This window comes from Morone saxatilis, unplaced genomic scaffold (assembly GCF_004916995.1).
Source record: "Morone saxatilis isolate NCDOM2014 unplaced genomic scaffold, NCSU_SB_2.0 Contig9, whole genome shotgun sequence".
NCBI lineage: Eukaryota > Metazoa > Chordata > Actinopteri > Moronidae > Morone > Morone saxatilis.
This window is the reverse complement of record NW_023340268.1, coordinates 11,374,513-11,389,399: the sequence shown is the minus strand read 5'-3', so window position 1 is coordinate 11,389,399 and position 14,887 is coordinate 11,374,513. Positions and strand designations below refer to the sequence as shown.

Here is a 14,887-nt window from a genome sequence, read left to right as displayed (position 1 = left end):
TGAATGGGATCGCTGTATTATTGCAGCCAATGGAGAGCCCCCTGCTGGCCTTTACAGAGAATGCAGGTTTTAAGACTCACTTCAATTTTCAGACCCGGAGGTCCATTATATATACTGTCAATGGTTCACACTAAAGTATACTCTGAAAACGTCAAAAAATCCCTTTAAGGATCAGATACTTACAAACAAAGCAACTTGTGGAAGGTATAAATCTTTGTTGATTTGATCAGTTTAATTGATATGTATTAGAGAAAGCCTTGTCTCCTTTCCTACTGGTACAAAAGGGTAAAGTGAGGGACTGATATTTTGCAACAGTATACTATGAAAATGAGTACATACTGTGTAACTGGGGCTCATAATAAGCTGGCCACATAATACAGCTACAAGCTGATTGACCAGCCTTTTTAACAGAAGACATTTTAAAATGTCACAGTAGGAAAAACACAAGTATAATAAAAATAATGATGGTTGAATTTAGTTACTTCAGTTCAAGGGTGCTGGTTTTGTTCATGCTGGCTCACTGTCACACTGTTGGCTTATTGGGACACTTAAATAAAACAGAGTCATTGTTAATGTTATTAGTAACGCCTCTGCCTTTTCCTATGACAAGCCAAAATGTACACTGTGATAAAGGTCAAATCTTTAAAGGTTTGTTTGAAAATAACAGATAAAAACTGTCGGTTAAAAACACAATCTGTTTAAACTGTATTTGTTCCTTTGTTGAAGCAATATTATAACCAGAGTTATACACTGTAATTACCTGACTAAACTGTAATAATCAGTTATTATATATTACAAATGGTCATTTTTAGATCAAAGCCATGGGACTGTTACATTTAGGTATTAATTGAATATGTCTACATTCCGGTTAATGTTAAGATAAGATTCTGTCTGAACCCATAACTATGTTGAATTGGAGGATTCATAAATATCCATCACCCAGGAGCTGAAAATGTTCAACATGGCTTCCAGATGCTGCTGCTTTCACCAACAGTATAAGGTGTTCATGAGGTGTTATATTATTAAATATTAATCTTTGGCCTATTTAGTTTTATACCTATCGTATATTTAAAAAATATATAATACAAATCAGCTTTATTATCCACCATAATGGAAGTCATTTATATGACCCTCAATCTCAAAGTTGTCTTTACAAAAATACAATACAAAAAAGTGTTTGGAAACTGTAGTATCAGTAAATTAACATTAACATTAACATCATGTACATGGCATTAAATCAGCATGCATAGCCAAACAAACATTACGTACATACAGTATGTCCTTATAGTAGTCTGTATAGAATAATAATGGTTTGCTCAGGAGGAGAACCTCCATAGGAACTCTGTGGTAATTTCTAATCAGGTTCAAAGTGCCAAAGCATTCAATGGCTTTGGATCGACACACATGAGAACACACGCTCACTCTCCTCTTCAGTCTCTCTCTCTTTCTCTGAACCTCACTCCAGTTTCTCTCTCACACCTACGCAACCTTCCACCCCCTCCCCTCCTTTGCTCGTCTCTCCGGCCTGTGGAGACACACTGACTCTGGTTGAGCAGCTTTTCTGCAGCCGGCAGCTACAAGACAACATAACTCAAGAGCAGAGGGTTGTGAAACACAACAGGATGCACAATTACACGACCTCCAACAGCAGTAATATATAAAGCCACCTGAATTGACGAGACTGAGGAGAGGGTTGTTGGGAGAGAGGCTGCTGTTCCTTTGAAGCCTCCGATTGGAGCGACGACCCGACCACTGGATGGACAAACCCTCTGGCTTCAACGGGCCCTGTCTGAAGTCAAAACAAGGAGATAATTATTCAGACATCACAATATTTTAGCATATTTTCTTTTTACATTGTTGCAACTGTTGTCCCAGGACACACGGCATGAGCCACATAAAAGCTGGTGTAACGTTAACATCAAATGACCTTTTGTTCTGTGGTTTCTGTTGTTCACTGCGCTCACCAAAGAGCAGATGGGTCCCAAGAAAAATATTCTATTCTCTTGTATTTGCTTCCCTCTGACTCTCAAAAATAAATGTGACTTTGTAATTCAATTAACTATTTAAAGTGCAATTCGAACAATTCATTGCATGTATATACTCTTGAGCCATGAAGAGGAGAGATAACTTGTAGTTTTCACATTCAATGGATTGAGATATGCACTTCAAATTAATTGACTATATTTTTTGTTTTCTTTCCTTTTTGCAATTTAAGATGGCACCCGGTGACTGACATCTTAGCTGAGAAAAAATCAGCAAGCCTGAAGTTGTCTGCGCTTACGTTATATTTGTGTTGGTCTGACAGTGATGCTAATGCCTGTGACAAGGTAGCTACATGCAACCGCAGGGTGACATCACCTAAGATTTATCTTAGTGCTGTCAAGTTGTTTGGTCCAATATTTTGATAAGACCTCAGGGTGTGGGAGTCTGTGTGTGTGTGTATGTGTGTGTGTGTGTGCAGGTGAATGCACATGTTTATAAGTGTGAGAGAGTTTGTGCTTTATAATTTATTTTTTGTAAAGCAGAGGCTCTCTACAAACCTTGTTCAGACCTCACACTGTTTCCACTGCTATTTTTTTCACATTTTCAGGTTTATTGCTTATGATTTTACTTATGAATAATGTTTAATGTTTACATTTAAGGAGAATCAATGCAGGATATTCACAAAATTAATTTTCTTTCTTGTTTGTTTTTAATTCAGCTGTTGGTTCTGGCTCCATCTAACACGTCTATTTAATGGATATTAAAGGGAGTAGTGAAACCATGTACACAAAAGTCGTTCTCCCCAAAGACCAGACCCCACTCTTCCTCTGCCCTAACCCAATCAAACAAACCAACAAAGGTAACGAACACTAGCCAATCAGAAGCACAGTAAGGTGGGTCTGAGGATAGGAAAGAAATAATGCATCCGAGACTTACACTGGCTGAGCTGGTTGACTTCCTGTTAGCTCCCCACACACATTAACAGGATGAAAATGGATCAAACTGCTTCCAGTCTTTATACTAAGCAATGCTAACTAGTTGCTATAGTTGTAGATTCACATTTAGCGCACAGACATGAGAGCGGTATCAATCTAACTCCCAGATTGTCACACTATTCCTTTCATGCGCTAATCTATTCAGCACATGGCTTTTCAGCTTTAAGCACATAGCACATCTCATACAGAGTGAGATCTGTGACTATGCTTTTTCTAAAACACTTAAATCCTAATCAGCTTATTCAGAATGATCTCCTTTTGTTAAGAGGACTGTGGTTTCTTCATATGACGTCACTTATGAGAGATTTTAAATACTCCTTTCCACATCTGGGAGAAATGCAGTATAATTACTCCCCTAGCTGCAGTCAAATGTGTGTGTATGATGTATAGCGGAGGAGTAACCGGTGGCGGGTCCCTCTTGTTCTTTGAGTGAGTCATACTGTATTCTCAGCTACGTAGCAACTTTAATTAATTGCTAAATCCATCTGAGACCGGTAATAGAGCAAAGATCAGCAGCAGATCCTCCTCCAGCGTGTGCAAGTGGAAGAAGAGGGAGGAAGAGGAGGCTGAGAGCCAAAGTGGACAGAATTATTAGAGAGGAGATCCAGGACCTTTTCTGTCTTAATTAAGTAATAAAAATGTTTTTATTGTTATGGTTGAGGTTATCTATTGGGCAAATAACAACAAATTACCAAGAGGAAACTAATATTACTTTTGAACTTATCAGTAAAACTTAAATACAAAGCTCAAGCTCAGCTCTGAGTCATACCATGCATCTATGAATATCAGCTCCTGTTTGTCCTCTCCAGACGTTTAAAACTGACCACAGAAACCTATTTAAAGCCACCAGAGAAACAGCTAGATCCTCTAGATGTTTGAAGATACAGTGTGATTGCATTTAGATGCGCTGGGGAATTTTTCAAGGCAATTGAGAGAAGGATGCTGGAGGAGAAGAAGCTGCTCTGGGAGTGAGGGACAGTCACACTTTGAAATGACATGAGAGGGAAACAGTAGAGAAAGAAACATTTAAATGGAGGTGAGGAAAGGAGAAGAAAGAAAGGATGCCAACTATCCAAGCACATCTTTGTCTGCCTCTGAGAATAAGTGTAAACATGGTCATGGTGAGAAAAGGGACTAGAGAGCACATAAATCCTACAAGGATGTTTTTAAACTAAACTCTTGCAAAAGCATTATGATGTTGCAGAAGTAATTGTGTCAAAAACCAAAAAAGAGAGAGAGAGGAGTGAACATTTTGTGTATACTTTCTCGCTTCTGCACACCGGGGGCAGTCAGAAATGTCAGATAGTCTGTTTGGGGCAGTTAAGCGGTCAGTATCATAGATGTATTAAAGCAGAACTGAATACAACGTTCTGTTCATCCTTATAAAAGCTGTTCAGTTGCACAAGAAGCCAAAAAAGGCACTTCCCGCTGGAAAGAAATTAGTCAGATGGACGGCTAATTTACGGTTAGCCCTCCACTAAAACTGAATGGGGATAAAATGATTTAATCGTGCGGTTCTTTTAGACTTTCCAAATGTTATCGGACCAAATAGATCAAATCGGGTTCCACCGTTTTACAGCTGTTTCTTTCACAATGTAAGCTAATGGGAAAAAGTGGGACCAGGGTGCATCACCTGCCCTTTGCAACCACATGAAATTCTTTAAACAACCACTTGAAGCAAATGGTCCTTGATTTTAGAAAGCAGGCTTCTCATTTCTAGCCAGTGATTGTAGATTTAGTTGACTTTTAAATGGAGGGTTGGCAGCAAATCACTGCTCAGATGTCAAATCTGCAGCGTGAAGTGTGAACTCAGACAGGTGAGGGTACACAAAAAGACTGTGCATCATCCCCTGTCCTTTAAAAACAACATGAGCACAGGCATTACTGAGTCAACACAGTGCAAACACAACACACCAACACACACACACACACACCATAAGAAATTGTGTGCACTTGTATACTGGTGAGTCATCCTCGCTAATGAACCGAGCGCACCAGAGGCATGCCCGAATTCTGAATGCAGACGCAGACTGATCAAGTACCGCATTCACCCATACACACAAACACACAGTCACACACAAACACACATCACACACACATATACACACACAAGAAGTGCCTCAGATTTAATCATCCACTGGCCGCTCTTCTCACACACAGGGAATGCCAGCGGGTGAGTGTTTATCATCAGTCACTACATTTATATAGATGCTAATAATCTGATCATAACCACATTAATTATATTCTGATTGTCGATCTGCAAACACCTATTACATAAATCTTTGCATATGTTTGTTGAATTAAAGACAAAGCTGGAGAAAGCATGATGTGATCAACAGACCATAACTGGAGATGAGGCGGATGAGATGAGATGGTGAGAGTCGACCAAAAACGGCAAAGTTGTCGACCGTAAATCCAAAACAAAATGCTCTACAGAGCTGAAGGGAACTGCAGAGGAGTTGTTGATAATTCTCTTTTCACATTATATGAAGCCTTTCTTAAGGTAAGATATTGATTAGGTGAAATCACCAGTGTGAAAAACAAAAACATTAAAGAAGAACATTAAAATAATCTTCCTTACAAGTTTTTTTTATTTATTTCTAACAATCCCTTTTTAATTTGCTCCCTGCACTTTGCATATATTTCCCCATAGGAAGGGGATTTACACTGTAATAAAATTAATAAAGGATTATAGATAACTGCTGAATTACAGGGAAGAGCAGGTGGTCTTAACAAATACAGAGTAAGAACCTGTGATGTTGCACTCCACCTTGGATAAAAGCATAATTTAAGTCTAAAATGTAGGCGGTAAATTAGTGTGTGAGGTCTGGACAAAATTGCTAGACTGTCTGTGAGAACTGTAATTATGGGTGCCATTGCACAATACAATTTGTCCACGTTTTAATGACTAATTGTGTGTGTGTTAGAGGGACCAGAGAGGTTTGCTCTTACTTCTCCTGGCGGGTCTGCTCGGCTGTGGTTTCCATGGCGCACTCGAGCGAGCTTTGGAGTGAATGAAGCTGATTGGTTGTCTCCTTCAGCAGGAAGCGTGTCACAAACTGCTCCAGGTGGGTGGACTCCTGATAATCCTGTCAATCAAGAGGCAGCAGGAGGAGGAGGAGGAGGAGTTAATGTAGGAGGAATGATAAAGAGAAAGGATGAAAAAACAAGGCAAGTTTCATGTGCCAGTCAAGAGTCACTCAATGTCCAGACTTCCCCTTCTAATAAGAAGATGCCAACAAGCTCACAAGAAGATTACAGACAGCTGCAGTAGAGGAGAAAAGAAGAGGAAGAACAATCTATGGTCTTCACACTCTACATCTCTTATCTGGTGAAATGCTCTGGATAGCATAATTAATATATTCATAAAATTCAAATTGTTCATTTTTTTTCATTGTTGTCCCAGGTGTCCACTGACCATTTATCAGGATGGAAAAACTTGGTTTTGATCATTTAAGCCTGAAATTGATTTATGGGTGATGCAAAGAGAAGGTTGCTATATTTTTTTAGAAAACGTATTACAGGACAACATTCAGGGCATTGGAAAGCTTCAGAGCAATGTTTTTGATCACAAGAGAAGTAGTTTTAGTAGTAGAAGAAGTTTTTCTTTATATAAAAGTTGGTTTATTTACGAGTGAAAAGTACATTATCTGTACTGGATACTTGTTTCAGCAAAGTAATCACTCAACCTAATATGTTCCTAATGTTCCTAATATGAGTCAAGCTTCAAAAAAACACTGGATCCTACATTTGCCATTATGCAACTTTCATTAAACATCCCCTCCCTATTAAACGCCCTCATCTTTAAAACTCCATTCCCCAATTAATAAAACAGGTGTCCTGTCGAATGTTTGAAAGTCCGACTGTTAGTTACGATGAGTAAACTGACCTTTATGTGTAAAATCAGTGGAGTGCCCCTTTTAATGTCCGGTGTGCAACATTTAGGAGGATCTTTTGGCAGGAATGGAATATAATATTCACAGGTATGTTTTCATTGGTGTATAATCAAAAAATGTTGTGTCTGTGTTACCCTAGAATGAGCTGTTTTTATTTACAGACACTGTGGGCCCTCTCATGTTTCTACAGTAGCCCTAGATTCTACATATAGGGCCATTTGTGTTTTTCTTCCTGTTTGACTTGCTGTAGTTTCTACACATTTGGAACAGGAGGGTGAGGCGAGGGTGTTGCAACTACACCGCTAGATGCCACTAAATCCTACACACTGGTCCTCCAAAAGATTTTAGAAAATAGGAACTAAAGAGCTGTAAAACTGAATCATATGAACAAATAATCGATAACAGACATCAGTAAACACAGCAGTTGTAAGATGTTATTAAAGATGCAAATTTGGGTGGGCAAATATAATATCACAATGTTTTCCAATTACAGAAATTTCAGAGTTTTAGTGAAACTTGAGGTCTTAAAGAATCATTCATGTGAAGAATCATATACCACTCAGTCTTTATGATGCATCTTGTTCCCTGATTGGTGCAACAGGTATCTGCATACATTTTTAACATGTTTACATTATTAAACTATTTTTAAAATAACTGAAAATGTGAGACAATCATTTGCACCTTCAATTAAAATCACATCTAAGAAATAATTTCCCCCACATTAAGTATTTCAGGGCGAGGTACAATTAGTCATTTTGTGAATTTATTTTCACATTTATTTTCTGCAGGCTTTTGTGTTTGTTCAGAAAACGGATGGAAAATAAATCAAACTGAATGACATTTTGGAAAGGTATCATTTGCTGTGCCTGGACCGGAGCAACAGGGTTGAGTGTTGTTTTGGATCTAATCAAAGGAGAGTGAATGATGCTCAGCACAACAGAGTTTGCTGTTTGCACACTGCACCTGCTCAAACTGTTTGTGCACTCGACTAACAATGAGGGGGTTCAATGGGAAACGTTAATGCAAGTTAAATTACAGAATGATGAATACATGAATAGTAACGTGTGTGTGTGTGAGTGTGTGTAACAAATACTGTATGTGTGTGTGTATTTTTGTCTATTGTTAATTACTGTATTTTCAGAAAAAGCGCAATGAAGATGGTTTGGTTTTAAAATCTGGATTTGTTTATGAGACTTTGGAAGTGGACACACACACACACACATCCTATCTAACAGCATTTCTGACCAAAGATTGAAACAGTTTGTACTAAAACTGATAAAACTTGATGTTTTTCACAAGAAACAAAATGCACGAAACCTCAGAGATTATTGCAATGCAACAGTTATTTTAAAAACCTATAATTGTTAACTGTCCTAGGTATTGTTTGATATCCTGACATTCTGACTATCAGCAAACACACTCACACTTGCACAAACACATTTGCACATGAACGCACATTCACTCAGTGAGAGTGAGTCACGACAAAACTGGTAAAGGTCATTCGCCTGTCTACCATCTGAGTATAGATTACCTCCTGTGATCTGTACCTTTGTGTGTGTGTGTGTCCACCCCACCAATCTGCACTCATTTTAAACAGCTTAAGGTCTACCTTATTTTTTGCTTTTTTGCCTTTCCCTTGATCTTTGATTTTCAGTTGTACAAAAGGTCAAATGAGTAGTTTGTTGGAGGCAGTACTGCTGCTAGAATCACACTTTTTGAGCCTTACAGTCATTACTATGACTACATAAACTCCAACCTGCCACACAATCAAACCTCACCATTTGCCAAATGGCTTTACCTCAGTATTTTTAAAATCCTGATGTCAAAAATAAGCTGATTGAAATGTAAATGGATTTGTAACCAACCACCTTCAAGTGATTTACAAGAACTGGAAAAATTGGGACTGGGTTGCTCGAGTTATTCCTAACGTCCTTAAGTTTGTGTGAAAGTCTCCTTCTTATAAGAATTACAGGCTAGTTTCAAACTTGTGACTTCCTGTATCAGGTCACAGATTTATTGGAAAGGTTTCAAGCAAAGCAAAACATGTGCAAAACCCTCCGCCTCTCTTTTCCGCCCTTCCCACCATACCCACAAGTTTGGGCGGCTGAAGAAGGAGTTAGTTGCCCAGCAAAAACAACCAATAGGGAATGCCCTCTCCCTGAAATGACCTGTGATTGGTTCCAATGGTTCCTAAAGCCGGAAAAAAGAAGAGGTGCAGAAGTCTGGTTTTCTCTCAGACCACTTGAATTACAACATGCTGAAAGGTTATTATTGCAAAAAAAAAAGGCTGACTACCAGTTTTAAGTTAATATGGCATATCTGTCAGTTGCTTATTTACACATCCAGCAGTTATGGAGCAACATTTGTTCATTTAGAGTTTCTGATCTCATATTCTCTTTTTGCTCTGTTTTAATCTCTTCCATAGGGAAATACCTGTGATAATTATCGCATAACAATTACAAATTTGAGCTATGCTGTGTTTTTTACCCCAGTTTATATCATTATTAAACAGCCTTTCATTTTACTTTTTCTTTTACTCTTTGTTATATTGGGTCAAATGTAAGTAAACTAATGTTGGCTTTGTCAGCTGGTTTTGTTAGCTACCCAACAGTTACACCAGGCGGTTAACAGGTTTAAATATCTAGTAACAATAATCTAATCTCTCACATAATAACTAGTTTGTGTGGTGCAATCTATTTTCATTTAGAAATGTGTTCTACCCTTGATTTAAAATTGACATTATATCCGAGGCTAAGTTTGAATTACCAACAGCTGTGCAACTGACTCTTGATGCATATGCCCATTTTACCAGTGCTTGCTGTCATTGTTTTATTTTCATGAATAAAAATCTTTGCATTATGAAAAAATATTGTAGTCCTAAAACTACAATACTACAATAAGTGTGAGAACACTGCACCTTCCTCTAGCTGCAGGTACTAGAAGGTAGCTAGCAGGTACTTTAGATGGCAATAGAAACACCTGAGATCAAAAGCTCAAGTCAAGTCAAAGCTGAAGGAGGTTGTGTATGTGGAGCCTGTAAATAGCTTTGGCAGAAATATCTGTACAAAATGAAACCCTGAGTGTCTCAGCACAGATACGTATACAGGCCTGACTCTAATTTAGATGCGAAATCTTGTTTCAGCTCCCCCGCACATGTGCATGGAAGCTTGTGCATATGTAATCTCAGACAAATGCACACTTACAATCTTCCAATACAAAAAAGAAGAAAAAAGAAACACCTCGCTAATGCACACACATGCAGCCAGCCCCCTCATACATATCCGCAGCCAGAGACCACCCACTCAAATACTTACACAGTTCATCATAGACGGCTGAGCTTTAGTCTGTGATGAACACAGCATCTGTTATCTTCCTCATTGAGCCAATACTTGAGACAGACAGCGTGCTGTATGTATCTTCTCTCTCTTTTCTTACACTATGACTCATTTTAGGGCTACAGAAAATAATTTATGGCCTCTCATGCGCTTTGTGGAAGGCAAAACTATGAATAAGGCTTCAAGGAGTAAATACTTCAGCAGTGTGAAATCCTCTGTGTTCACAGTCCAGTGTTGTAATTTGATTTCAAAGTTATTGCCTTGGTCAGTAACTGCTCAATTATGTCCATTTTGTGCAGAACAATTTATTTTCATTTGAGCTCAATTACCCATTGAGTACTGTATGTCTGTGAGGTTACAACAATGAAGAGTGTGTTGATGTGAAAAATTATTATTTGTGATATTGACTGCGGTGGCGTTTGGAGTCTTATTTTTCCTGTATATTTCATGAAAGCTGACTTGGTTTTAAAGGTTTTAAAAGTCCACAGCAGGTTGAGTTTTCGCTCTCTCTACCATTCTCTTCAAGAACAGAAAAATGATTTTGGTTGCAATTTGATTTTCGCACCTCATCACAGCTTGGCGCATGTTGAGGTCTATAAAAGATTGCAAAGGGATTGCAAAAAAGTATCTGTATGTTTCATGTCCTTTGCAGAACTGAAGGCTGTGCTCCTGCGGGTCTGAACCTTTAGGAAAGTTATTTAAAGAAAAACACCTCTTGGAGTGAAAAGGTTATTACAAGGATATAAATTGTTTTTCCACTACTTTATTCATTTACACTGCATGCTCACTTACATGTATCTTTTGAAATGCTCTTAAAATCCCCCCCTCGGCTGTCTTTTTCCGTTCATTAAGTGTCATTTACTAAACCAAAATCATTACCTGCTGTTACCATTTACCCCTGTTTTTAGGTGTTGAAGTTGGATGTCACAATGTGTTCTCTTCTGCTTTCTGTGCTAATAAAAAACTACCACTGACAAATGAACGGTTTGACTCCCACACTCTGTTTTTACAGGAGCCACAACAAGACATGTTTGCTTCAGTGCAGATCTGAGGGGCGATTTGAGCTTCGCAGCGTGTGTCATATGTGCCAGAATAAATACTACAGAGAAAGAAAAAGAAGCTGTCCCTGCAGATCTAATAAGCCACCTCTCTTCCTCATCCTTACACCCTTTTTCCTATTTCTGTCCATCATTTGTGTCTTATCATTTACCTCCATCTCTGTCTGTTTGCCTTTCTCTCCCTCAAACCCTCATCCCTCTTCTTCTCCTCTCTGATAATGTAAAAGGTACTCAGCTTGAGCCTCAGCTCTACAGTAAGATCAAGAGGACATAAAGCTTTTTTTTCCAAAGCATGATCAAAAGCAGTATTTTTTTGGCAACGCAGCTACAACTCATTTAACTCCTCGTCTATATTGGCTCCAAGTCCGAAAGGGAATCATAACATGTTTTGTTCTGGAGGTTAATTAGTAGCATGAATGAGCCCTGGCTAGTCCTTTTCGGCTTTGTAATGGAAATCTGACTAATGGGAGATCTGAGGAAGCCAGCTGGGCAGCAGAGGAGCATGCTGGGAGAGATCTGCAGTGTGAAGTTGAGGCCACACTGTGAGTAAATCAAACATCTCTTATTATTATCATTATGCGCACTGCATGACATGTGAGTGTGAGTGTCTGTGTATGAGAATAATAAAATTCTTTTCCTGATTAATTCGCAGCAAATGTCACCCCCCCACACCTATACACACACACACACACACACACACTGCTAACTCACTCTTTGCAGTGGAGTTAGGATCTTGAATGTCCACCAAGAATAAATGTCCACAAATCTAATTATATGTAATGATTGTGGCTCATCAGATTCAGGCTATTTCTTGAGTATTTAAAAGTAATCCAGGTGGTTATTGTCTTTAAAGTGTGAATGGGAACAGCTAGTAGCCAAAGCAGCACGACTTTCCATGAGGCAGATTAGTCAAGATGTAGACAAACATAAACCTTGTGGTGTTTTAAGTTATATGTTAAGATATTCAGCGAGGTTCATTCTCAATAACTTTTGATCAGTTTTGACCAGGTTTCTTATGCAGTGCAAGAAAATTTTGACTGATGTTTCACAGGTGTTATTTTTAGATGGTACTAGAGATGATAGTGCAGAGATATGCCAAGAGGATGAACCCTGGCGACTATAGTGATCCTCTGACTTTTCTTCTGGCGCCACCAACAGGTCAACATTTTCATTTATTCAGTGAAATATCTCAAAATTTGATCAACTGAAGATTTTGTGCAGACATTGAATAGTAATGCTGATTAGTTTGAAGATACTCTGACCTTTCCTCTAGCTACACCAGCAGGTCAAAGTTTTGATTGGTCCAATACTTTGGTTTATGACCCAAAACCTCCCATCAGCCTCAGCTGTAGAGTGTATTTACTGATAATTAAATACACTTAATTCAGTTCTGACTTGTATTTTTTAGATTTCGACCTGTATCATTAACAGTTACACAGCTTTTATTTAAACACAGCTTGGACTTATAGGGTTCAATTACAAATTATGCTTTGTTCTTTGACTAACTTGATTAACTACATGGTTACTTTTGTATATTTCAAGCATTAACGGCAGTAGAAAACAATGCAACATAGAGGCATTCTGGACAATTTCTAAAACATCTTCCAGTAAAAACCTGAAGAATACCCAACTACAGATATATTGTAAATACAGATATTTAAAAACACTGTTTATTGTTGATAAAAGCAAGTTTAGCTTTTCAGTAACTTACCTTCTTTGTTTTGTCCATTGCCTTCAGTATGGACATGTTCAGGTCTTCTAAGGCACCGAGAACATTCTCATATTCACAGAGGTGCTGGGAGAAATACTCTTCACAGCAGAAAGACAAAAAAAAAAAAAAGAAAAGAAACATTTTGTGAGTTACACAGCTAGGACAGGGCTGTAGGTGTTTTGTTGAAGCAGCATTGGTGTGACATCTCAGTCACAGCCTGTAGGGGTTTTACCATAGAGCATGTGACCACATCTAACATGGTTCTTTCCTTATGCTGGGAAAACGTCAAATAGCATTTGAGTCCATGGTGCTCCAGACTGGGAGGTAAGTTAAGTAAGATATAACTGATATTAAAAGTTCTTATTTAGGTGAAGGAACAACTTACCACAGAGTTCATCTGTGTCCACGTTGCTGCAAAACAAAAAAAAACACAAGAATCAAGAATTAATTCCTTAAAGACTAAAGTTTCCGAGGTTAACAGACAAATCTTTCATCTCTGCTAAATCTCTTCCTGGACAGACAGATTTGGTGAATCAGTGTGTGATGACTAATGGAGCAAGTATAAATATGTCATGAATAATTTAATAATTTGGTGGCTTTTTTCCCCCGAGGTGTGCGTTACAGACCAATGGGCCTGACAGTGAATCCCTCACGGAGAGAGACAGAAACAGAGAAATAAAGACAAGAAGAGTAAAAGGTGAAGGGAATGTTTCCAAGTGGAAAATTAGCCATTGTATCCCTGCACAGCAAGAGACATAAAAGAGACATTGTTACAGTAAAAGAGGCTGTGGAATTACACAGGTTTTAACTCTATTCCACACAGGCTGTAGCTGTCGTTCACAAGGGGAAAAGTGCCTTCGCAATCAATTGGTTCAAACAGGAGAAAACACTCAGGACCACAGAGGACAGACAAGAACAGAGGAAGCAAACCAGAGGTTAGGAACTAAAGTGAGAAGCAGACTAAAAAGCTTTTACTTGTGTGCCTTGCAACATGTTTTGACATATTAAGGTAAATTATCAATTAATGGACCACACGCAAGTTAAACACTGAATACATCTGTATTATACGTGTACAAAACATAATAGATGATAATGAAAGCATATTAGAAATCATTAGAATGTACATGTACTTACTATCAAACAGAAATATGATTATTAAAACTACAAATCCTTCATCCACAAATTAAACAATTTGTAAGATCTGTGCATTTTCAAATTTGAAAGATCGGGTAATCAGTCAGTGTTCGACATCAAGCTGCGCAGGTGCAGCCTGTCAGGCAGACCTTGCAGCTTAGTGACTCATTATTTAATCAATAGAGGATCTAGTTTGAGACTTTCAAATTACTTCTTACAAACTTTACCATCTGCCAGGGAGGAACATGTTCGCTGTGGTTTAACATGGAGCCCATTGAAGTTCTCTCTGATTTAACACAGCAATGGTGGCCGTGATAATAGGGAGGATAATGATAATGTCAATGTCTGTTTGCTTAAATTGTCTGCAAATGATCAGCCTAATGTGCAAATAATCTTGAAATACTTAATAAAGAACCATCTGTGTTCACAAGGCTTTGAGCCATCTTGTTTCCTCCTCATTTCTGTTGAACATTGCACATGTAAAGTACAGATTCGGCACCAGAAAATGGCGACAGATAAAGACAAAATTTATAAGCAGAAGCCCAAGCGAGCATTTCAATTATCCCGGAGCCAGGAGTTTAACTGGGTGGCAATACAGGATGTTAGAGAAACTTTAATTATGCATTGCGCAGTTTGTACGTTTCTGAAAAACAATCACTGTCTCGCTTACAGCTAAGAGGGTCTTTGTTGTTATCTGATAATAAATATAAACTATTTGTTTAGGGGCACAAGTACAAATTTACATTGTGCAAGTGAAACTAGCCTAAAAAAAAAA

The 14,887-nt window shown here is 38.3% G+C and overlaps 1 protein-coding gene across 1 annotated transcript in view; it reads right to left on the bottom strand.

Annotated features, from left to right (window-relative positions):
* Window positions 1-14,887, bottom strand: part of necab1 (N-terminal EF-hand calcium binding protein 1) — a 37,995-nt gene that overhangs the window by 8,405 nt on the left and 14,703 nt on the right. The window contains exons 4-7 of the mRNA XM_035681396.1: window positions 13,364-13,389; window positions 12,979-13,076; window positions 5,931-6,067; window positions 1,668-1,789 (exon numbers count right to left, since the gene is read on the bottom strand). Coding sequence (XP_035537289.1) covers window positions 1,668-1,789; window positions 5,931-6,067; window positions 12,979-13,076; window positions 13,364-13,389 — 383 coding nt within the window. The remainder of the gene's footprint in view (window positions 1-1,667; window positions 1,790-5,930; window positions 6,068-12,978; window positions 13,077-13,363; window positions 13,390-14,887) is intronic.